Source organism: Lipotes vexillifer, unplaced genomic scaffold, assembly GCF_000442215.2.
Source record: "Lipotes vexillifer unplaced genomic scaffold, Lipotes_vexillifer_v1.1 scaffold916, whole genome shotgun sequence".
NCBI classification, from domain to species: Eukaryota; Metazoa; Chordata; class Mammalia; order Artiodactyla; family Lipotidae; genus Lipotes; species Lipotes vexillifer.
This window is the reverse complement of record NW_006798383.1, coordinates 3,799,067-3,821,212: the sequence shown is the minus strand read 5'-3', so window position 1 is coordinate 3,821,212 and position 22,146 is coordinate 3,799,067. Positions and strand designations below refer to the sequence as shown.

At 54.9% G+C, this 22,146-nt stretch overlaps 1 protein-coding gene across 1 annotated transcript in view; it reads left to right on the top strand.

Annotated features, from left to right (window-relative positions):
- Window positions 1–22,146, top strand: part of SH3PXD2A (SH3 and PX domains 2A) — a 237,414-nt gene that overhangs the window by 193,955 nt on the left and 21,313 nt on the right. The window contains exon 9 of the mRNA XM_007470435.1: window positions 21,254–21,367. Coding sequence (XP_007470497.1) covers window positions 21,254–21,367 — 114 coding nt within the window. The remainder of the gene's footprint in view (window positions 1–21,253; window positions 21,368–22,146) is intronic.

The following is a 22,146-nucleotide window of genomic DNA, read 5'->3' as shown; positions in this document are numbered from 1 at the left end:
GTGAATAGAGGAAGAACCAGAGGCTAGTTGCTCTGGGGGAGAGATGGTGAAGACAGAGAAGTAGGAGAGGCCACGTGGTACCAGGCCAGGACGTGCTGTTCTAGGGGTAATGACCACCGCACACCAGGTGGGAGTCTTACAGTGTAGCGAACTGGTGACTCCGCTCCCCTCCCCAGACATATCCTGGCCCAGGTGCCCCGGGAATGGGCAACACCGGAGACCCTCCACCTGCCGCCAACACACACACACACACCCACACACACGCACACGCACGCTTTGTCCCCAGGAGAAGTGACAGACCTGCTGAAGTGCCAGGAAAGGATCTCTCCGCACATTTCCTGCACTCTTACATAACAGATTTCACCCTGGGACTGTAGCACTTTCTGGGTTATAATTTGTCAGGACCAAGGGGAATTTGGGTTGAAAAATTGCTACCCCTTGTTCTTGCCCCAGATCATCCCGCAGCTGTGTGATATTACACCCCTCAGCAGTTGGGTTTTCAGTAATCGCTCTGCTGGATATGGGGTTTGCCCCGGGTGACAGCCCTCATCTCTATCAGCATCTTTTCAGATTCCGTAACCTCATCCTCTGGGTTCCCGGGGGCTGACCTGGACTCCCTGGCCTCATTGTGGGGGAACAGCCAGGGTGACTCAGTCGTGAAGCCTGGTGTTCACTGGGGTCTCCATCCTGGGAGCTGAGCTGTTGAATCCCAAGAAGTGGAGGGAAGCTTCTGGCTCATGTGACGCCGAACTTCATTTCTATCTATGTTTGGAATATGCTGTATGGAATTACTGGGAGGGGGATGGGTTGTTATTTCATTTACTTGTCTCAGCCCCAGCTCTACATTCCCTTCTAAGTCAGGGACCTCTCAGCCTCATGCTAAAATGCATCTGCCTGTGTAAGCTTTTATTGGACTGGATTGTGGGGAAGTGGCCCAGGCACCATGGGTGGTGATAGAAAGCCAGACTCAGAGAAGGAGTTAGCCAGGGACTGGCCACAAAGTGAGTGAACCATGAGTGGGTTTCTGAGCCTGGTGTGCTGTGATAGCACAGCCCTCTCTCCTGTTGTATCTGGCCCACTGGCGTTGCCACTGGCCACCCTTGGATCACCGTGTCCCAGAACCTTGTGTTTTAAGGGATGTTCTAAGCCCAGTGGCCTGAAGCCTGCGTGTCTATTCTCTGGAGACTCGTGCTAGGGGGATTATTGGGGAGGTCAAAGCCACCGGGGGAGCAAGTGGCTGCTTATGCCAGCTAGTAGGGGATTTGGGACATTTTTCAAGGTGACCTGTTTCTGAATCAGAATAGTTTGTTTTACAAGATATAAAACCATGTGGTTTATACAACATCTTGGTAAGAGGAACGGCAGATCTTGGCATTCTCTCCTTTCCAGGCAGAAATTGAAACTCAGAGTGGTTAAGTGACCTGCCCAGAGGTTGCACAGCTGGGAGGTGGGGCATGGGCTTCCACACTATTTATCCAGTGCTGTTTGTACAGTGTTTGGAAATCTGTAATGCAATCAGTGTTTGCATTTCTCTTCCTTGTGGATTTTACTTCTTTGAAAAGCCAAACCCCAGAGCGCTCTGCTGTGTGAATTCTCCAGGCCACGGAGAGCAGGAGAGCAGAGGTCAGTCCCGCTGAAGCCCCAGCTGGGGTAGGAGCAAGGCCAAGGGGTAGGGCAGAGGGAACATGAAAGGGAAGGGGAGTTCGCTAGCTCAGTTTCCTGCAGAAGAGTTGTGAGTGTTCCAGTGTTTGGCTCAGCCAGGTCCACGGGGCAGGGCTGGACTGGATGGGTGCATGGGTCAAGGGCACTTGGGATCTCACCAGAGATCCGCTCACCAACACTGAGGGTGTGAGATCAGAGCCTGGGCTGTGCCTGGGTCCTGCCGGTCAGGATGCCTTCCCCTTTGTCCAAATAAATAAGGCCTGTCCTGGCCCCACCCCAAGCCCCACAGGACCCAATGAAGAGCTCCATTGAAGTAATCGCCCCTATCTTCCCATTGCTGGAGGTGACGATATTCTAGGGCTCTCTCTTACCTGCAGGGTAAAGGCCCAGATGCAGTGAGTCCATCACGTTCACGGCGCACCTACCATGCGCAAGGCAGAAAGCACAGTGCTGCTGGGGCCAGGTGGTATTACTGAGGGGGCGGGAGGGCAGGGCTAGAAGGCACAGTCTGCTCCCGGTGCCTTGGGCTTTCATGAATACTGTCAGGTTCAGAGATGGGGCGGTGGCTGGGTTGGGTGGTCAGGGGAGTCTTCTGGAGAAAGTAGGCCTTGAACAAGGATCTGAAGGATCTGAAGTGCTCCAAGCTAAGTGAATGACATGTGCAAAGGTGTGGCATGGCACAGATGAGGGGGATCCAGCCAGGTGCCGGGGATGCCTGAGAGGAGACGTTCCCCTAGCGATAAACAGGCCGGAGGGGTGTCTTGAGCGCCTCAAACGTCAGGGGCAGGAGACAAGCTGCAGGAGACATTTCGGACCATCTGCCCGAACCGCCCTTTGACAGAGGAGGAATGGAGGCCTGAAGTCACTTGCCCAGTGTCCCACAGAGTTTGTGGCAGGGATGGCTAGCGACCATTGGTGCAGAGGTGCCGTCTCCGAGGCATGCTGGTATCTCCTTTGAGGCCGTGCTGCCCGCCCAGGGCTGGGTGCACCACATCTCCCCTGACTGACTGAGGCCCAGCCTGTCCCCCAGGTGAAGGGAGGAGGTGAACTGGCTCTTTAGCTCCCCACCTTGGGCCGCTCAGCTGCTGCTACAGCTGGAGCCTGGACGCAGAGAGCGGAGGCAGCCCCAAGAGAGCCACTCCCTGTGTGTCCTCCCCAGCCCCCTGCGCTCAAACAGGCTCATTTTTCAGACTAGGTGCCTTCCCCCACAGTGAGGTCATTTTAAGACACCCCAACTTGAACGCAGACTCCCCCTTTCAGCAACGCCATTTCTCGGGGCTTAAGTGGGGCTATCCCACTGGCTAGCTGTCCCCCCACCAGTCCAAAGCACTGCCTTCCCCACCTCTTACATTCCTCCCTCCCCCCGAGGAAGGCGGTGGGGTCGCTGTGGAGGTTGGCCAAGCCTCCAGGCCTGGTGTTTCTGGACACTCTGTCTTTTCTCGTTTGTTTTCTGTACTTCTAACTGGTGCCCTCACAAAGCCCTAGCCTCCTCTCCGCTCAGCGTGCTCTCCGTCTTTTGACTGAGGCAGAATTCTGAGCTGCTGCCATCAGGATGCCCCCGCAGCAAGGCCTGGGATCGTGGCCCTGCCCCAGTGCCTGCAGTGTTGGCTATAGGCTTCTTCGCAGCCTGGCCAAGTGACCGCCTTGTGCCCTGGGGGGGCTTTCTGCCAGTTCCAGCCACCTACTTCTTGCTCAGGGCATTGGGTCAATGGATTGCCACTTGGCACCGTGCTCGGGGTGTCATCTGAATGGGCAGAGTGGCCGTGTGCCCTCGTGGGAAGAATGACAAGCTTTGCATGAGAGGATCTCAGTCAACCTAGGTTCCAAGCTCAGCCACCCACTAACCAGTGGTGGCTTGATCTCAGACAAGTCTCTTTACCTCCTGAGCATCAACTTTCCTCACCTGTAGAAGGGAGGTGTGATTAGGAGTGAAGACAGTGGCCACGGCTGCTTTCCAGATACCAAGCTCTGCCATTCCCCTGACCATCATCCTTTTATCAAGCCAGGCAAGAAGCAGGCCTTTCATCTCCATAGTTCCAGAACTCCTAAGATCCCCTCTAACCCCTGGGGCTCCAAGAAAAAGCCAGTTTCAGCTTAGAGGGAGCAGACAAGGGGAATCTGACCATGCTGACAACTTTCAGCCAGCTCTCCGAGCAGCCAAATGGGTCACTGGCTACAAACATCCCTAGGTTTGTAATGATCACAGGGCCTGTGGGCTCCTGGACACCTTTGGAATGGGCTTTGTGAGGCCAGATGCTCCGCAGATTAAATTTCCAGGGAGAGAACAGCTGAGAAATAGTCTTGAGCTTTGCTAAGCCCCTTCTGTGCTATGACAGCAAAAGGGGTGCGTGCGTGTGTGTGTGTGTGTGTGTGTGTGTGTGTGTGTACGCGCGCGCGCGTGTGCATGTGCGCGCGCTCCACTAATAGAAGGGAGGGGATAGGCAAAAGAGGGCGATTGTCCAATCCTGAGCCTCCCTCTCTCCTTCAGTTTGCATCAGCCAATGGGACAGCTGGTGCTGCTGTGTTTTCCAGGATGGTGCTGGTAACAGAAGGAATATGATTAGTGTTGTGGAATTTTATGGTAGGGGTTGGGGGTGGCTTTTTTTTCCCTCCTTTTAAAATAAAGTGATGTTTTGAAGAGTTACCCTGGAGAACTGCTGAAAGCAGATAGGCTGACAGATGTTTTTTGGTCATGTCAGACGAGGACAAGATTATTCAAGTGAGCGAGGGGTGTCTCTCCCCGTCAGCCGTGCTGTGGGGTTCCAGGGCTGTTCTGCCAGAAAGCGAGCAAGGGGCCGTAATCACAAACAGGCCAGGATCAGTTACAACCAGAAATATTACTTTGGACTCTTGGCTTTGATGGGGAAGAATGCAGTTTTCCTTGCCCCTCCTCCCCCGTCCTTCTCAAGTTAAACAAGGTCTGTGAAAGCAATCACTCTGGGACTTAAAGAAAGGCCAAGATTCAAGCCAGCACAGGGTCCCGAAGGCCCAGCATAGGAGAGTTCCACCAACATCCACTCATTTGGGGGCAGGGGTTTGCCCGGCCCGTTTGCTGTTCCTCCTTGAAGTGAACTGGAGAAGCCCATTTTCCCTGAGTCTTTTTTGTCTACCTGGGGGCATCCTCACCTCCGTCTTGCCCGCCAACCAAGCGTCTTTAACCCTTCTGCATATTTAAGCTGGCATTTTCTGCATGTCTGCCATGTACTTAGCACAGCGGGGTGGGGATATAATGAAAATGGCTTAGCATATTGGAGCAGACCCCGACCAGCCCGTAAAGATAACAAAGTAATGGGACTCTCACCCCTTCTAGCCCCAACCCAGCCCTGGGAGGCCTGCTTCTTATCCTCTTCCCCTTGCCTCGACCAGCACCTCCTCAGCAAGCATCAGAACAACTCCTTCACACTTGCGTGTATATAATACTGCTCCTGGAGTATTGACACTGTGAGGGGCATGCTTCCCCCTGGCCTTGGTAACGGGAGCAAAACCAGAGGTGGTGAATGCCTGGACCTCCTTGCCAACAGAGCCAGATTGTAACTGACTGTTCTTTGGAGGACAGAGAGGAAGCTGACCTCTGCACAGGGGGAATGGAGCACCCAGGGCTCCTGCCGCAGTGCCCCCCTGATGAGTGCTTCACCCCATTCTTCTGCTTCCACGCCAGCCCTGTGTGCCAGTCCGCACTGCACAGCTGACAGAAACTCGCCTCCTTGGACTTAAAAAGCCTCCTTCAAAAGCCTCCGCTTTTGCCAGAGCGTCTTGTTGGTGCTGATGTGGCAGCTGGGAGGAGGATTCTAGCCTGCTCTCCATACCCTGATCTCTTAGCCCCCTTGGGGCTGTCCCCCAACCTCAGGGGCCTAGATGGTGTCAGAGCCAGGTTTGGTAGGAACTCTGATCCAGAGACCAGGACAGAGAGAGGGGATGGAGACAGCCGCATCCTAGGCTAAGGGGCAGGCCAGCGTCGGGGAACAGGAGCTGATGACGGATACTGCTCACTTCCTGGGAAGTGAAGTTAGAGCCTGCCATCGCTCAGGGCTGGGACTCAGCTGCGGTGCATTGGGCCTGTCACTGCAAAGGCATATTTAAAGGGGGGAGCTCTTCAAGGCCCACCTCGATCCCCAGACATCTGTTATCTTATTCCACCCAGGCCTCCCCACCTTAGAACCAGAGTCTCTCCTCCAAGGGCCCTGAGGTGGTGGGATGACCCCATGGAGGCCAGGAGATGGGGTTCTGGAGGGCAGGCTAGGTCAGTGACTTCCAAGCTTCCTACCCTCCCTCTCTGCCATCAGGTACCAGGATCTTCCTGCTGACCCTGGTGTGGTGTTGATCACAGGCTGGCTGTCATTCAGAGGGGAGAAAACCAAACCATGCGATTAAGTGAGTGTGTAGTCAGGGGCTAGAAGTGAGGCACTCATTCATTCCCCAACTTTTATCTCCTGCTATGCACCAGACATCGAGGCACAGGGATGAGCAAGGACGGCTTGATCCCCGTGTCATGGAGCCTTCAGTCTCATGGGGAACGAGGGGATTGCGATTGCTGGTGTGCCAGAAGGTGGGGTGATGACTCTGCAGACCCTTCCTCTTTGAGTGTTGGGGGCAGGGTCACCACCGATTAACAGGGCAGAGGTGGAGGGAGCTCCTTGATAGGTGTCCATGGGTGTCAGTCACTCCTGCCTGACCAATCACTGTAACTGTGGTGAGACTAGAATGAGACATCTGGCCACAGGCAGTCTCTGGGGCAGCTGGACCAAGGGTGTGACCTTTTCTCCTTGGATTGGGGTAGGAGCCGTATTAGACCACTTCTTAGGAACTAAGAGGACAAGGTGTTGCCCAGAGGCAGGAGAAGCTCAGGGAGAGAACCTTCCTAAATCATACAAACCCAGCTGGGCTCCAGGATGGTCATCCCAGGCCCAGGGTATTCCAGCCTCAACTTAAACCCATTTGCTGGTTTCTGAATACCACTGATAGCAGAAACTCTGGGAAAGGCAGGAAAGGGATTGTTGAAGCCCCTCCTATATATCACACAGTGAGCCAGACACCCCTGTGCTGTAATCACCAGCCCTGTCCTGTAAAGCACAGGTAGCATGACTTCCATTTTATGGGAAGTTGGGAAGTTGAGGCGCAGAGTGTTAAGGTAGTTTGCCAGCTTCTTCCCTGCACGCTCTGCTGCCTCTGGGTGAATCCTCTGTGGTTCCCTAGGGCAGAAGCACCATGGTGGGAGAAGCTGTTTCTTCTGTGTAGCTTTTTCCCCCACCCACCCTCTGGTGCTTGGAGGCAGCAGGGCTCTGGGGCTGCTCCTTCCAGAGGTCCCTCCGTGAGTTGCATCCACCATGGAGGAGGGCTTCGTGTTTCCCGTATGAGACTCCGTGGCTCCAAGAGTCCCAGTGGAGGTCTGCAGCTGGCCCGTGAGGCTGCTTTGAGTGGGCTTGGGGAGGGGCCGCTAGCGCATAGAATCCCTCTGCATTCTTCCAGAAGCCTCACCCAGGGCATGGGCTTGTCCCTGGCGCTTGGCCTGTGGGTCCTCCCTGAGCTTTGCTTTTCCATTCCTGTGAGTGGAGAGGCCCAAATGAAAATGGCCCAGTCAGGTGTGTGAGCAGACTGTGAGAGCTCACGGGTGGCAGTATTAGCTTACTGGGTGATGTTGGGCAAGTTTGGTAACAAGCAACAGAAATCTCCCGGTCTCAGGTTCCTGTGGGCAAATCCCTCCAGGTGAGCTGAGGGTGCTGTGAATCAGAGGTACCTCCCCAATTTAGGGGACTGGAGGAGGGAACACTGCCCAGGGGCTGAAGAGCTGTGCTGGACTCTAGCCCGGCAGAAGGCCCCGGGGCCAGAGGAATGGGAACTGTAGAGCAGATGCCCAGCGCTGACCCCAGGGGCTGGACTCAGAGATAACTGAGGCCAAGGGAAGCAGGAGGGACTGTGGTGTGGATGGAGAAGCCAGGCAAGGTGGAGGAAGCCTTGTGCCCATCTGTCATTGCATTTCGTGTTCAACGACTGCTCATTGAGTCTTCTCTGTCAAACACTGAGCCAGGCAGGAGCTCAACAGGATGCCAAGATGAGCAAGACTTGGCCTTTGTCCTCAAAGAGCCTTTGGTCTAGCTGGGGTGACAGCCAACCCAAACCTAAGGTCAGGGTGTCAGGGGAACACAAGGGCACGAGAGCAGAAGGGCAGCTCACGGGGAGACACAGGAACTTTGCAAACGTAATGGTTTTGAAAGATGAGGCCCCGGCACAGTGATGGATCAGAAAGACCAACATATTTGGGGCTTCTGAGCTCTGCTGGGTGTGCACAAAAAATGCAAGATAGAGGGCGTGTTTGTTTGGTTGGTTTTTAAAGAAAACACTAGTACAGGTGCTACTCAGACTGTTTAATTGCATGCCTGCTGCTTTATAATGCCTGAGGTTTGGGAAACACAGTTACAGGACCCCCAGGCGGGACACTCCCGGGTACCATTCTTCTCCCACACTCTCCTAGGGTGACGCCAGTGGCTCCCAAATCCCAACTGGGAAAGAAGCCTGGGAAAGCATCAGCATTCACGGTGGCTGCTCCCCACACCACGTGGAAGAATCCACGTTGTCAGAGAGCTGTTGACGTCAGGCGGTGCAGGCTTTTGCAAGACCTCTATTTAAAATTCCCCAGAAATTAAAGAAGGAGGGTTTGGAGGGAGGGATGCCCTAGACAAATTGCGGAGTGGGTTTGTCTTGTTTATGGACCTGGTCTTTAAAGTTGAAATTGCCCCTGTTTTTATTTTTACGCCCATTGAAGAGGGGCTGAACTCAGCTAGAAGGGAGGGGACTGTTGACAGTCTAAGGCTTTTAGTTGAAACCACCTCAATTCTGGGACCAAGAAGCCTCCATTTTTAGCAAAGAGAGAAAAGGGGGAAAGTATACAAACTCATCCATGTGTACTTCTTAGGCACTGGAGTAAACTGGTTAAAAGGATAAGGATAACCCCTTATATTTCAAACGACTGGTAACAGCTGCGGAGGGTTCCCTCAGCTCTTTTCTCCAGACTGGATATACTCATATAAGACACCAGAAATGTTGCAAGGTGGGCCCCCATTCTTTTCTTTTTGATTTCTCAGCACAACCCTGGTAAGTATATGCTGCTTAATATCTCACTAGTGAGGAAACTTCGTCCTCTTTTGTCAGCCATTTTGGATGGCCAAGTAGTGTTCTAGCTCAAAATTGGTTTCCTAAAAACGTCACCCACGCAACACCGTGGTACACAGGGTGCTTTTAGACGGTACAGAGAGGCAGTATTGAATATTTCCCCAACACACGGTGAAAAAGAACTTTGTCCTGTCCCGTTTCAGTTCTCTTCCAAGCCTGATTGATCTCCGCCTGATGGTCGACTCTCTCTGACTGCTCTCTAGTAAATCTCCCTCTGTAGCAAAAAGGAAGCAGGCTGCAGACGTAGCCTCTTCGGCCACAGCACAGCTCGAATTTACTGTGTTGCTTTGTTCTCTGTAATTTTATGGTTGGGGCTGGTGGTCCTCATTGTTTATTCGTGATGGCAATCTGAAGTTTCCTAAACAAATTATTTTCTTGAAGTTAAAAAACAAAGGGAGATTGCTTTAAACATATATTTACCATGCGAACCACAGTATGTGTAGTTCAAGGATATGGCAAAAGTCATCCATGGTGTGGAAATATCTGAGGTTTCAGAAATGCTGATCCAAAGTCACTGTCTCCCAGCAGAGCCCTCGGGTGAGATCTTGTGCCAGAAAACTCTGTCAGCCAGGGTGCCCCTGCCTCGCCCTGCTCTGTGGGCTCGGAGAGGGTGAGGGAGAGGCTACCTAGAGACGGGGGCAGAAATCCTCTGTTAGCCCCTTCCTGGTGGAGCATGGCAAGAGGGGGAAAGGCCATGCCCGTGAGTCTCCTGAGAACTGGGTCTGCTTTGTGGACACTGACAGAATGGAGAAGCAGATGAGGGGCTGGGTTCCCAGCTCACTGGTCAGATGGAAATTCAGGGAACTTAACAGAAGGAGCAGGCGGCGTTGGTCCCTTTCTGCAAAGGTGGCAACAGCTGGAGTCGTTTTTAAGCCGAGCCGCGTGGCTGCTGTACTGGGAGCCAGACGCAGGTGCCCGTCCTGGCACTGCGCCTTTTTAGCCAGCACCTGGGTAAGTCACCCAGTCCGGGTGCTTCCTAACGCAGCCTAAGATTTCGCGGGCTTATAGTGTACCCCCCAAACTCCAGGAACTTTCTCATCCTTGCTGCCAAGTAGGGTGACCCATGCGACCCAAATGCCTGAGACACTCCCAGTTGGCACCTAGAATTTTGGCATAATTATGAATAACGCCCCCGTAGACTCCAAAAAGTTTAGACAGTGAAGTATGTCCTTTTGTCTCTCTGTTTACACCTTTTCTCTGGTCAGATTTGACCTGTCATTACCATCTGTTCAGATCTTTTTTTCTTTTTCTTTTTTTTTCTTTTTTTTTTGGCTTCTGATCTTGGCACAGCTTTTACTAAATGAGATGGTGCAGCCAACACAGCTTCCGACCTTGTACTGCGTCTGATTAAAACATCCAACGGCACAGGTTCCCAGTGGGTGCAGCCAGTGAGTTGTCACACCCTCTTTGGATGTGACCTCTGTGGTCGGCCATCAGCGGCGAATCTATTGCTGCAGCCCTGCAGCCCCCAGCAGGATCATGAGAGCCCCAAGGTCCAGGTGGCTCAGCTGGGACACATCCCAGACCCGCCGGGCCAGCAGTTCATGTCTTACCAGAATCCCACGTGGTCTGGCCCCTTCCTTCCTGTTGTCTCTACTCAGAGCTGCCTTGGTCATGCTCAGAACCGCATTCTGGGCTCTCCAGCCACCCCTCAGGGAACCCAGGTTTCCCTTCATCAGGACCCATATTGAGGCCACCTCTACTCTGGAATCTACCTTCTGCTTTGAAAGTTGGGGCTGTGGGGCCCATTCTGCATCCTCTGGCCTCGCTCCCGCCTCCGCGTCTTTCAGGGTTGCTCGCGGTGGCCTGGCAGGCTCTCGGTCAAGTGCTCTCTGGCCTTTTCTCACGCCCGCTAATGCGACCTCACGGAGGGCAGCTGTCCGTGCCGCGTCCATCTCCGCCTTGCGGCCATTTGCCCGCCACCCTCCCGGTCAGCGCCCTCCAGTGTGAGCCCCTGACTCCGGAAGGGAAACGCCGAGCTTCGGACAGGTGCCCCGCAGGCCCCCTTCCCCGTAGAGCCACGCAGTCTGCGCCCGCACTCAGTCTCTTCCAGCTTCCCTCTTTCTTACTCTCCCTCTTGCCTGGAACATCAGGGGAAACACCCTTTTGTTGCCCTGAACATTTTTTCAGGGATCCACATGCGAGACTTTAACCTTCCTGTCGTGATTCTGAGAGGTCCACACCTCCCTTCTCTGTTTTTCTCGCTGCCGCCCCTCCCTCCATCTGAATGCCTCACTCACCCTGCAGAGCCACGTCTCGCCCACCATTTGCATCCTTTACAATCGTGGCAGAAAATACCTTTTTGCAATCCTACCCTCCTGAGCCACCTTCTGTTCAGGGTAGGTGGAGGACAGTGACATTGAAGGTGATTGCCCCTCTCACCGTCATCTGGAAGAATCCCCACCGTGGAGCATGGTGAACATTATGGTTAGGGCTGCATGTATTCCCATCACCTGCCCATCCTGTTCCTCCCGCCAGATTGCCGTCTCCCCTCCCTTCTTCCCTCCAGATTTAATCTGAGGCTCAGTTCAGGTCTCTTCTCTTCTAAGAGTTCTTCCCTGACTACTCAGTTTCATCTCTGATGTCTGCAGTTTCCTCAAATGTTGCATCAACAATCACTGTGTCTATGGCATGAGGCTGCCTGGGTTGCCCTGTCCCCGCCCCCAACCTGTGCCAAGCACAGAACCAGATCTTCAGCAGAGACCTTCTAAGGTCAAGGCCAAGTAACAGTGACACCAAGAGGCTTTCTCTCCAAGAAACTCCAGACACCTAAGACCACCTGCCTCCCTGCCCAGCCCTGACACCAGTCATTGAGAGGCACTGAGGTCTTGGTTCCTTCTTTAAAATTCGCTGTGGTTTGCACTTAAACTTCAGTGATAGCTCTTTGGTGCGCCTTGCCAGGAGCCAGGCACTATTCCGAACCCTTTTCATAGGTTTACTCATCCACCAATACAGTGAGATGTAGGCATACTATAGGTCCATTTTACAGTTGAAGAAATTGAGGCGATTGCTCAAAATCATGCAGCTCTAGTAAGCAGCAGAGCTGGGATTTACACCCAGGCAACCTCGCTCTAGAGCCCTTGCTTAAACACGTGATCCTCCTCCACCCATCGTTTTCACGTGTCCCCCCTCTCTGCCTTCTGCTGCGTGCCTCGCTCATGACCTTGGCCTCTGCCCAGACCCAGCGCTGGACTCCTGGGCTCGTCCACTGCAGTGGGCAGGCTGGAGCAGGGTTGGGGGAGGAGTGGCAGCGGCCCAGTTCTTGCTGTCTTCTTGCCACGATCTACAGAACCTTCCAAACTGTGACGTAACAGCCTGTGCTAATGGTCTTGGAATTCAGGCCTCAGGCGCCATGGGAAGGTTCTGGGGCCCTGGTGGCCTGAGAGCCCCATCTGGGGGAAGGGGAGGCTGTAGGCAACAGAGAGGAGGGTAGGGGCCAGAGGTGGGACCAGAGGAATGGGTCAGGCAGGAGGGCAGGGGCTGTGGAGGTACTTTGGGAGGGACTAGGGGAGCCTCTCCGAGGAGGCGGGTGACTAGGAGGGACTGTCACCCGCTCCTGTTTGCTTTGGACTGTAGAGGCCACGTGCTGTGAGCTAGAGTGTGTCTTGGCAAGAGGCCGCAGTGACAGAGCCTTCTGACCAGGGGAGGCCTGGCCCAGGGTGGCCTCCTTTCATTGTTCTTAAAGGCACAGCATGCCGTGGACAGCCTGCATTTCCCACATCTCTGGCCGCTCTCACGTAGAAGCCTCAGATCTGCCCCAAGGTTATGGGAGGGGGATCAGGGCAGAAGCGGTCCCTTAAGGCTCAGCCTTGTGCCAGGTGTAGTGTGGCCAGTTGGGCAGGGCTGGTGACACGTGCCTAGCCAGGCCCCCTTCAGCCCCCTTCGTTCTCAGCATCTCCCCTACGTCCACCATTCGGTGCCCCCAAATTCTTCCTCCCCTCCTCCAAACCACTCCAAGGAAAGGACACGAGAATGCCTGGACACTTCACTCTCACGGAGGGGCCAAAGCCTGAGCCAAGCGTACATGGAGAATGGGGGCAGGTATTCGAGGCCTGGGACTGTGCCTCTCTCCTGGCTCCATCACCCCTTGCCCGCCTGCACACGGAAGCCCTCGCATAGGCCTGGGCATACAGTCACACTGCACACACAGATACTCTGGGTTAGACCGTGTGAAGGGCCAGGCGGGGAAGAAAAGGCAAGCTCGGAGTTTACCTCAAGGCTTCTGTGTTCCAAACTCCGCCCAGTCTGTCTCATCCTGCCTGATATCCTCTGGGTGGGCGCCCAGGGCTAGTGGGAGGCAGCCCAGCCTTCTCGCTGGCCCCAGCGCCAGTGCACAGGTTGTGTCTGCGCCCGTCTTGGGTGCCGTGCAGGGGGAGATAGAGGAGAGCCTGCGTCCTGACTGTGGGTTGTTCTCTGCAGCGTCCCGATGCCTAGAACAGGGCTTGGCACATGCCAGGTACTCAGTAAAGGTTGGTTGTTGAGTACACCATGTGTCTTCAATACACCAGCTCAAGTGCACCACAGGATGCCAGGCAACCCTATGGGCAGCTCATACTATTATTAATTAATTAATCGATTAATTAATTAATTTTTTTGGCTGTGTTGGGTCTTCGTTTCTGTGCGAGGGCTTTCTCTAGTTGCGGCGAGCGGGGGCCACTCTTCATCGCTGTGCGCGTGTGTCTCACTGTTGCGGCCTCTCTTGTTGCGGAGCACAGGCTCCAGACGCACAGGCTCAGTAGTTGTGGCTCACGGGCTTAGTTGCTCCGCGGCACGTGGGATCTTCCCGGACCAGGGCTCGAACCCGTGTCCCCTGCATCGGCAGGCAGATTCTCAACCACTGCGCCCCCAGGCAAGCCCCCAGCTCATACTCTTGCGATAAGGAGGTCAGCCCTGTTCCCGGTCACCAGTGAGTACGTGGTGAAGCCAGGATCCAAACTGAGGTCTGTATTGGAAGAGGGGCTAAGAGGTGCCTGCAGGCTGAATCCTGGGGTGAGCAGGCTGGGGAGACCTCATGGAGGACGGCACCTCGAAGGACCGGGGGAGTTTCAGAGGGAGAGGGAGGAGCGGGGTCCCCTTCCCCCACCAGCTGTCTTGTTCTAGTCGGAGCCATGACCTCAGAGGACTTTATTCACATCCTGATTGCATGCAGCTGGCTTCCTCTGGCTCTAATGAGCTCATTATCCATTCTCATTAAGGAGGCCATTGTGGCCTGCTCACCCTGGGGACAGCAGTGGCCTGGGAGTGCCCATCACTTCCTGCCACCCTTGGCCAGGCTCAGCCCACTTCTAGATAGGCTAAGGCCCCCAGTCCTTCTGACTCCGTGTGTGTGTGTGTGTGTGTGTGTGTGTGTTGGGGTGTTGGTTTGTGGGTGTGTGTGTGTGTGTGTGTGTGTGTGTGTGTGTGTGTGTGTGTGTGTGTGTGTGTGTCACTCTGTTTCTAGTTCCACCCTTTCCACCCCAGTTAGAGTCAGTTTGAAAGGGCTTTGAAATTGGCCCAACAGCTAAGGACTACGCTCAGCCTGCACAGAGGGAGAGCCCGCCTTATTGGCCTGAGCTTTTGCCTGCTGTGGCTGAGGGGCTCCCTGCCCCACCTGGCATGCGGAGTCCTCCAGCGCTGCCCTGAGCTGGAGCTGCCGGCCAGGCCACCCGGTGCTGCCTTCTCTCACCCTCGGCCCCTGAGCCATTGTGAGGTGGGTTTTAGTGCGTCCCGCTGAGCCGGTCAGATGCTGGGGCAGGTGACCTTGCTGCTCTTTCTGGGCCTTTGCCTCCTGGAGAGGGCTGGACCCTGGCCTATAGGCCAGCCTCGCTGAATTCTGTTCTTCTCTGGCACTGTGGACACGCGGTCCTCACAGAAGGAGAGGCCAGCGTGAGGCGGCTCTGGGGCGCTTGGCCAGTTCAGCTCCCAGACGACGTCCCGGGCCCGGGGGCTTAGCCTGGGGCCGCCAGAGGGAAGCCTCCTCCTGTACGTCCAGCATCTGAGTACTCCTGGACATCAGCTTGCAGTTTCCCATTCAAAAGAATGGACGTGGTAGCCCTCTCTTGCCCCGTCTGGGGGGCATCTCAGCATAAGGCACTCCAGCTGGGAAGACCTACCTGAGCAGTGGCCTGGCTGGCGCTGGTAGAGCATGGCTGCCGGGCTGGGGTGCCGGGGTGTGTAAGGGGCCTCCCAGCTAGCCCAGGCCCCTTGGGGGCTCCCCACCAACTCCTGTTCCACTAAGTCCTCTGCCCCACAACAAAAAAGAGCCTGCTCCCCTCTTGCCTGGGAACCAGGGTTGACTTCTTGGGAAAAGGCCAAGTCTGGCAGCCTGTCGGGGAACAACTGCCCCCAACTGGGCACAGGTGTGGCCACTTCATCAGTCCAAAGCTCGGTCCTTTACTAAAACCTTGCTGAATCTCCTTTCCCAAGAATGGAGGCTAGGAGGATAGACGAGGAAGGGTAGCAGAGGCCAGCTTGTAGTTTGGATCCATCATCCGAGGACATGAGACATTGTGAGACATTGTGGCTCAGGCCGGTCCCTGGGCATCCATGCGTGCTGGCCACCTTACCTCCCACGTCCTGTGGCTTTAGTCCTTCGTTCAGTAAAGCTCATGGCTTCCATTTAATGGGTGCCTGCTGGTGTGCCAGACCCCACGCGATGTTCTTTATCTCATCCTCATGCTAGCCTACGTGGTAGTCTTACCATTTTACAGATGAAGAAACCAAGGCTCAGAAAGGTTAAGTCACTTTCTTGAGGCCACAGAGCATGGAAGTGGCAAAGATGGGATTCAGAGTCAGATCTTTGGCTCCAGCACTTAGGCTCTGTGCCTCAGTTTCCTCATCTGCTGTTCTGCTTGCTGCAAGCTCAGCTCTGCCCTAAAGACAAAATAGATGAGATACTTAGAGTCCCAACAAGACTTATTCTCAGAGTGCACAAGCTGCTGTGAATTGTGGGGGTGATGCTTTGGATGCTATTGGGACTTGGGGGTCAGTCAGGAAGGGCTTCCTAAAGGAGAAAGGAGGCTGCAGGACCTCTGTGCTGGGGAGCTGTGTGAGCTGAAGGACCGGAGCCAGGCCGAGGGGGCCCTGAGACATGTAGGGCAAGGAGGAAAACCCCAGGGACATCTCCCCCTGGCCCCATTTCTCACCATGCTTGCTATCATGCATTGCATCAGCTGAGAAAAGAGCAAGCCATATTGCAAAAGATAGCACCGTCCGTTCTTCTGAAACCCTTGAAGACAGCCCCCAAATTCCATAGATAGCAGTAAACACACACACACACGTCAGTTCACCAAGCTGTATTGAGTACCTCCTGACACACCCCTTGGGCACACACACCACCTGGCCACCCATGGGTGCTGACTCTGTTAGTCTAGAATACCAAATACCCACCACCACCCTGATCAGAGCTCAGGGTTTTCAGCTCCTACTCTGTGCTAGTCCCCAAGCTAAGCTACTTATGTCTCATCTGTTCATTTCAACAACCTTGGGAGGTGGGCTCAATTTATTACTCCCATATCAGAGAGGGGAGACTGAGGCTCAGAAAGGTTTAGTAATTTTCCCCAAATCACACAGCTAGGAAGTTGCATGCCAGGACCTGAATTTGAGTCTTTCTGACCCTAGATTCCTAATTATTACCCTCTACCCCAGAGGATTCTCACCTGTAGACATAGACTCTCAAACCTGCGACTGGACTCATGGTGTATGCACAGAAAGCAAACACTCAACGACGTGGACATACCCACTCACAGGTGGCACATATATAAAGCACCAGTATTCAGGGACACTCGTTCTCAGAGAGTCACCTCTGAGCTCTTGCGTACCACAGATGTGCACCTACTCCACTTCTGTGGTGGTTAAGAATATGGGTCGTGAAGCTGGACTGCTTGGTTTTGAGTCCAGCTCTGTGTCTTCCTAATTGTGATCTATTCTGCCTCAGTTTCCACATCTGTCAAGTGGGGATGATGACGATAGTAAAACATAAGGTTCTTGAAGATGAACTCAAGTAACATGTGTAACGTTAGCTCCTGACAGAGTGCTCTTCTCAGCGTCTGACCGTAATCATCATCATGTGATGCATGTACAGACACACCTCTGTTCCAGGTGCACAGGCAGCCATCCACGCATGTGTGTGTGGACAGAACCTACCTCCCACTATGTGCCTCTGCAGGAATGAGGACACGGTGTGTGCTGGAGGGGAGCCTGGGAGCCCCGAGGGCTGACTGACCCCTGAGTCCTCTTGGCCAGCTGGGCTGCCCCCATGGTGGTTCAGGCTCTAATTGCTCCTTGGTGGAGCAGCAGTGACCTTGGTCAGGAGCCCCAGTTGCAGCATTTGACGTCTGAGCTGCTGGCATCTGGGAGAGGCCTGTCAGCAGCTGTGGGTGGGTGCAGGCCCCGGGAGCCTCCCCCAGAGGCCCAACTGTGTGACTCACGCCAGGGCTCCCAGGAGGTCTGCGTGTAGCTAGGTAGGCACCTCTGCCCCTGTTCAGCCACGCCTGCCTGGGCAGTAACTGAGCCTGTCCACCTTTGCTTCGCGGAGGTGCCTACAGCCCAGCCAGTGGCAAGCTCTTCTCTGCAGGGCCTGGTGCAGGAGGGACCTGAGACTTGAAGCCACAGGGCTGGAGTGGAAGTCCAGGCCAGTGTTCTCGGGCAAGGTCGGCAGGTCCACAAAGCCGTGAGGATGGTTGAGAGTCTCAGCCCCAAGTCTTGGGAGTGCAGCAGGAGAACAGGATCCTAAGTTGCTGCCCTGGGGTGCGATGATCACAGTCAGCCAGTAATGTGGCCCACGCTCCATAGAAACTTGTGGTGCAACAGAGATTTTGAGGTGGGAAGGACTCAGAGACAGCCCTGGCACCTCCAAGGGGCACCCAGGTGGTGTGAGGCGCAGACCATCGTGCCGCCCTGCCCATTGGGCGGCACCTCGGCCACACTCTGGGCCTCTCAGCAAGTCCCTGCCCAGCTCACCCTGAGTGCCAGGCCTATGCAACAGAGGTAGGAGGAGGGCCAGCCCTGCCCTGCCCCTGGGAGATTCTCTGCGCAGACAAGTCCAGATCCATCCCTCCATCACCGATATCTGGCTCCTGGGGGGAGGGAGAGAGCAGAAAGTACATGGAAGGTTCCCAAAGGGTGAAGTTAGGAGGGAGGGGAAACGATGCCACCAGCAGAAAAGAGCCCTAAATCCTGGGATTATGAGGCCCTTGGAGACAAGGAGAAAGGTCCATGCAGGGCCCTGGTCTGGAGATGGCCATGGGAAGAGGTCAGGAGAGGGGACAGCAAGAGGTCAGCAGGCTGGTGGGCTTGCTTCACACATGTGAGGACACAGACAAGCTTGGATGGGACTGATGGAGAAATCCCCTGCAAGCCCTCCTGGTACCCATGGAGGGGCTTGCCTCCTTCAGCTCTGCTGAGGATGACTTTGGAGCCCAGATTCCAGAAGTAGAGGGCTTAGGAGACAGTCAGCCCAGCCGTCCAGGAGATCACCAACTCGCCTTCTTTCCTGGGAAGCCATGGGGTCACACAAGGAAAGGAAAGACTGTGCTCCCACTGAGACAGCAAGTAGGTTGTTTCAGAGGGTGGAGTTGGCGGTGGACACACCTTGGTGTAGAAAGAGAGGCTGAGAGGGGCTGGGCATGGGAGAGATCTTGGCAAATCCTCCACGAGACACATGCATCCAAGCTCCGCTGTTTCTCCAGGCACATCCCTGTGCTGTCTGATGACGATAAGGTCCCTGGCCCCAGCCTGGGCCCATCCTGGGGAAACCCTCTCCTGGGAAGAAAAGCTTCCCTTAGAGACTAGGCCTTCAGGGCACTTCCTTGGCCTACTGGGACTTGGCTTGGCTTGGCTTTGGAGGCTGGAACTGGTCTTTCATCTCCCCGGACACAGTTTGGTGAGGATCTGGAGGGTGTGGTAAGCAAAACCTTTGAGCTTTTGGCATTGGGACCTGGACCTGGGCAGGCATGTGAGGGCCTCAGCCTTCCAGACCCTCCACAAAGTGACTCCAAGTTGGGAATTGTGGTGCCTGCTCTTTGGGGCTCTTGGAGCTTATCCTGTGATCGGGAGGTTGGGGAGGGACCGCTTACCCGGAGTGTCTCAGAGGGCTTCATCCTTATATGCCAAAATCTGTGGTGGCAGGTGCCCAGTGGGCTTAGGTTTTGTTCTCCAGACTTGACTGATGATGGTGGACCTTCGATTATGAACCTTGCTGATTGCTGGGTAGGGGTGGCATTAGTGAGTGAGTGAAACCCGCTCTGGCTCAGTTGAACAGCCCCGGAAGGTCACTGGCTCACCGTAATTAGCAAGTCCAACAGGGCAGTCTAGCTTTAGCACACCTGCACCCCAGGGTCAAGTGATGGTCAAGACTGACTTTCTCCATCTCCTGACTTTGTTTTATTCACTTATTTATTGACTCTCAGGACGTCTCTTCCCACACACCCCTGTGATTCCTGGTTAACGTGGGATTTAGGGTTCAGGTCGCCAGAGCACCCAGGTCAGTTCCTGGAAAAGCCCCTGAACCATTATTACAGTGTCCGGAGAAGTGGCAGACCAGTCAGAACGACTCCTGTGGCCTAGGAGGCAGGGCCACAGGGCAGGAGCCTCTACGAGGTCGGGAGCTCTGTCCCGTGACCTCCAGTCGGGCTCTGTGGAAGAACACTGGGCCCGGGGCCTCTTGGCAGAGACTGTTGGGGTTCCTGAGAGTGTTCCCCCAGAGCCTGCGAGAAGGGGAGAAAGGCATCCCAGGCAGAGACCCCTCTGGCTTCTTTGGAGTCTCTCAGCCACAGCCTCCTGAGCAGCTGTGCCGCTGTGGCCTGGGCGTCAGGGAGGATGGCAGTGCTGCCCCAGGCAGGTAGGCCCAGAGGGTGCACGTGGCCATGGGTGTTGTGAAGGTGACCCACACCCATCCCACTTGGGGGAAGGACAAGGGAATTGACCTGAATCTGGCAGAGGGAGGGAAAGAAGGCATCTATCCCAGGTTCCGGAGGGGCAGTGACCCAGCTAAGGGCTCGACCACAGTTTTTTTTTTTTTTTTTTTTTTTTGAAGACTTTGGTTTTTTTAGAGCAGTTTAAATTCCCAGGAAAATTGAGTGGAAGGTACCGAGGTGTCTCATATACACCTGCCCCCACGCACGCACAGCCTGCCCCATCCTCAACCCCCTTCACCAGAGTGGTGCATTTGTTACAACTGATGAACCTGCATTGACACATCCTAGTCACCCAGAGTCCCTAGTTTACATTAGGGTTCGCTCTTGGTGCTAGACGTTCTGTGGGTGTGGACAGACGTATAAGGACATGTATCCAACATTATGGTATCATACAGTTGTCATGGTGTTTCATAGGTTTTGCAGAGCTGCTCGCAGAGTGTTGTGGAACTTCCTGGAAAGGGTGGGGTGCAGTGGGCATTCAATACTAGACCACAGGCTGTTTGCTCTCCCAGGCCTGTGACGTGGGGCATCAGAAGTTGAAGACCTAGGTGCTGACCCTGGGTGCGGAGGTCCTGTGCAGTGGTGGGACTTTTGTCCTCCATCCCTCTTCATTGCTGTCACAGCAGCCCCCAGGCAGCCTCTACCACCTCCCAGGGCTGAGCCTAGCTGGGAGCGCCTAGAGGTCCCCTTGTGTCCCTTCTCAGGCAGCCACTCACTGCTGTGGCCACGTGGTGATGGGGCCTCAGTGCTGGCCAGGAAGGAACCCTGGGGTCTCCTGACAGGCTACAGTCCAGGTTTGGAAATGCTGAGCTCTGTCATGGACAGAAAAGAGGACTGGTGCCACCAAGTTTGGAGTACTTTGCTCAGCGTTTGTTTGAATGATGAATGAACGAGCCAGCAAAGGGGAAAGAAAATGAATGAGCCGTTATCACTTGGCCACAACCCTCAAGGGTCACTCAAGGGTGCAGTGCCCACTTACTGTGATTGAGTTGTCGACATACCGAAGGGCAGCTGTGAGTAGCACTGATGTGAAAATACCACTGACCCGAGGTGGGAAGCCGGAGCAGTGACCATTAGAACGTATCTGTGAGGCCTTTACCCCCAGGTGCCTTTAAAAGCAGAGAAAGTGGTCCAACTCCAGGTCACACCGGTGGTCCTAGTGGGCTTGAAAGACCCTACACCATCTCTGTGTTTGGTCGGAGCTCCCTTGACCTTTCCTGCAAGGTAACTTTCACGTGTTGGGCATATCATTGTGTCAATTTCATTTTCAGTTTTTTTTTGTGATCAAATGTCTGCGTGAGTGGATTGCGACCCATCAGGCCCTCTTCCCAGGGAGCGTGTTGGTTTCTTCTTTCTCAGCGAGGAGCCTGGGCTCCAGGAGGCTGGACGTGGGCAAGACGTTTGCCAGGCACCCAGGCCGTGTGGCTCTGCACTCTCCCCTCCACGCTGCTCCTTCCCTCCTCGTCCTGGCCCCATCCTCCTCTGCCATCTGCTGGGCTCTCATGGCTGCTCTCCTGTCCCCACTGCAGGCTGGTGGTTCGTGAGCACCTCTGAGGAACAGGGCTGGGTCCCTGCCACCTACCTGGAGGCCCAGAATGGTACTCGGGACGACTCAGATATCAACACCTCCAAGACTGGGGAAGGTAAGCTCCTGTGGGTTCAAGGGGTTGGGGAGATGATGCAGCTTTCCCACCCTTCTCCCTAAAACCATCAGAAGCTCTAAAACGATATGGATCATGTTTCCTCCCTGCTTCTCCCAGGATCCCGTGTCACTGAGGCCAACCCACAAGCTCACCTCCTATGCCAGGTCTGTCCTTACTGGTCCCACATGGGGTTAAAATTAGAGGGGAGATTCCCGTGGGGTGTGGATCTCAAGCTTTGGCAACTTCGGGGCAGAGATTGGGGAGAACGGTCTTAGGGCTGGTCCCTCTCTCCACCAGCAGGCCTTGATTTCTCTGGGGGTCCCCACAGAGATCCACCTTTGCCCCCCTCACCCCACACTGTGCTCTCTGCGACAGGGACGACCCCAAAGGGACTGTGTGCACACAACTTCCTGCCGTGCACAGTCTGTTCAGAGGCCTCTCTTCCAGGTGCCTGTTATCCCGGTCAGGGGTGCAGATGTGGAGGGCAGGTCTGTGGATCATTTCTCAGTGTTGCAGGAACCCAGGGATGGCTCCAGCCCCTGCACCGTCAACCTCTCTCATTAGCTCTGACCTGGTGAGGTTTTTCTGGGGTTTTCTCCAATGCATTTCAAGGAGCCTGCCCCTCCTCCCAACCCCAGCCAGCATTGGCCTGGTCAGCCTATCCGTGGACTTGGGTATTCCCCAGAGCGGGCTGCCAGAGCCCAGCGAGTCTGAGCCACCCTGTTCCCCGCTGCCTGCTCCTAGTAACTTCCAAGCCTCCCTTATTCTGGCAGCAGGAA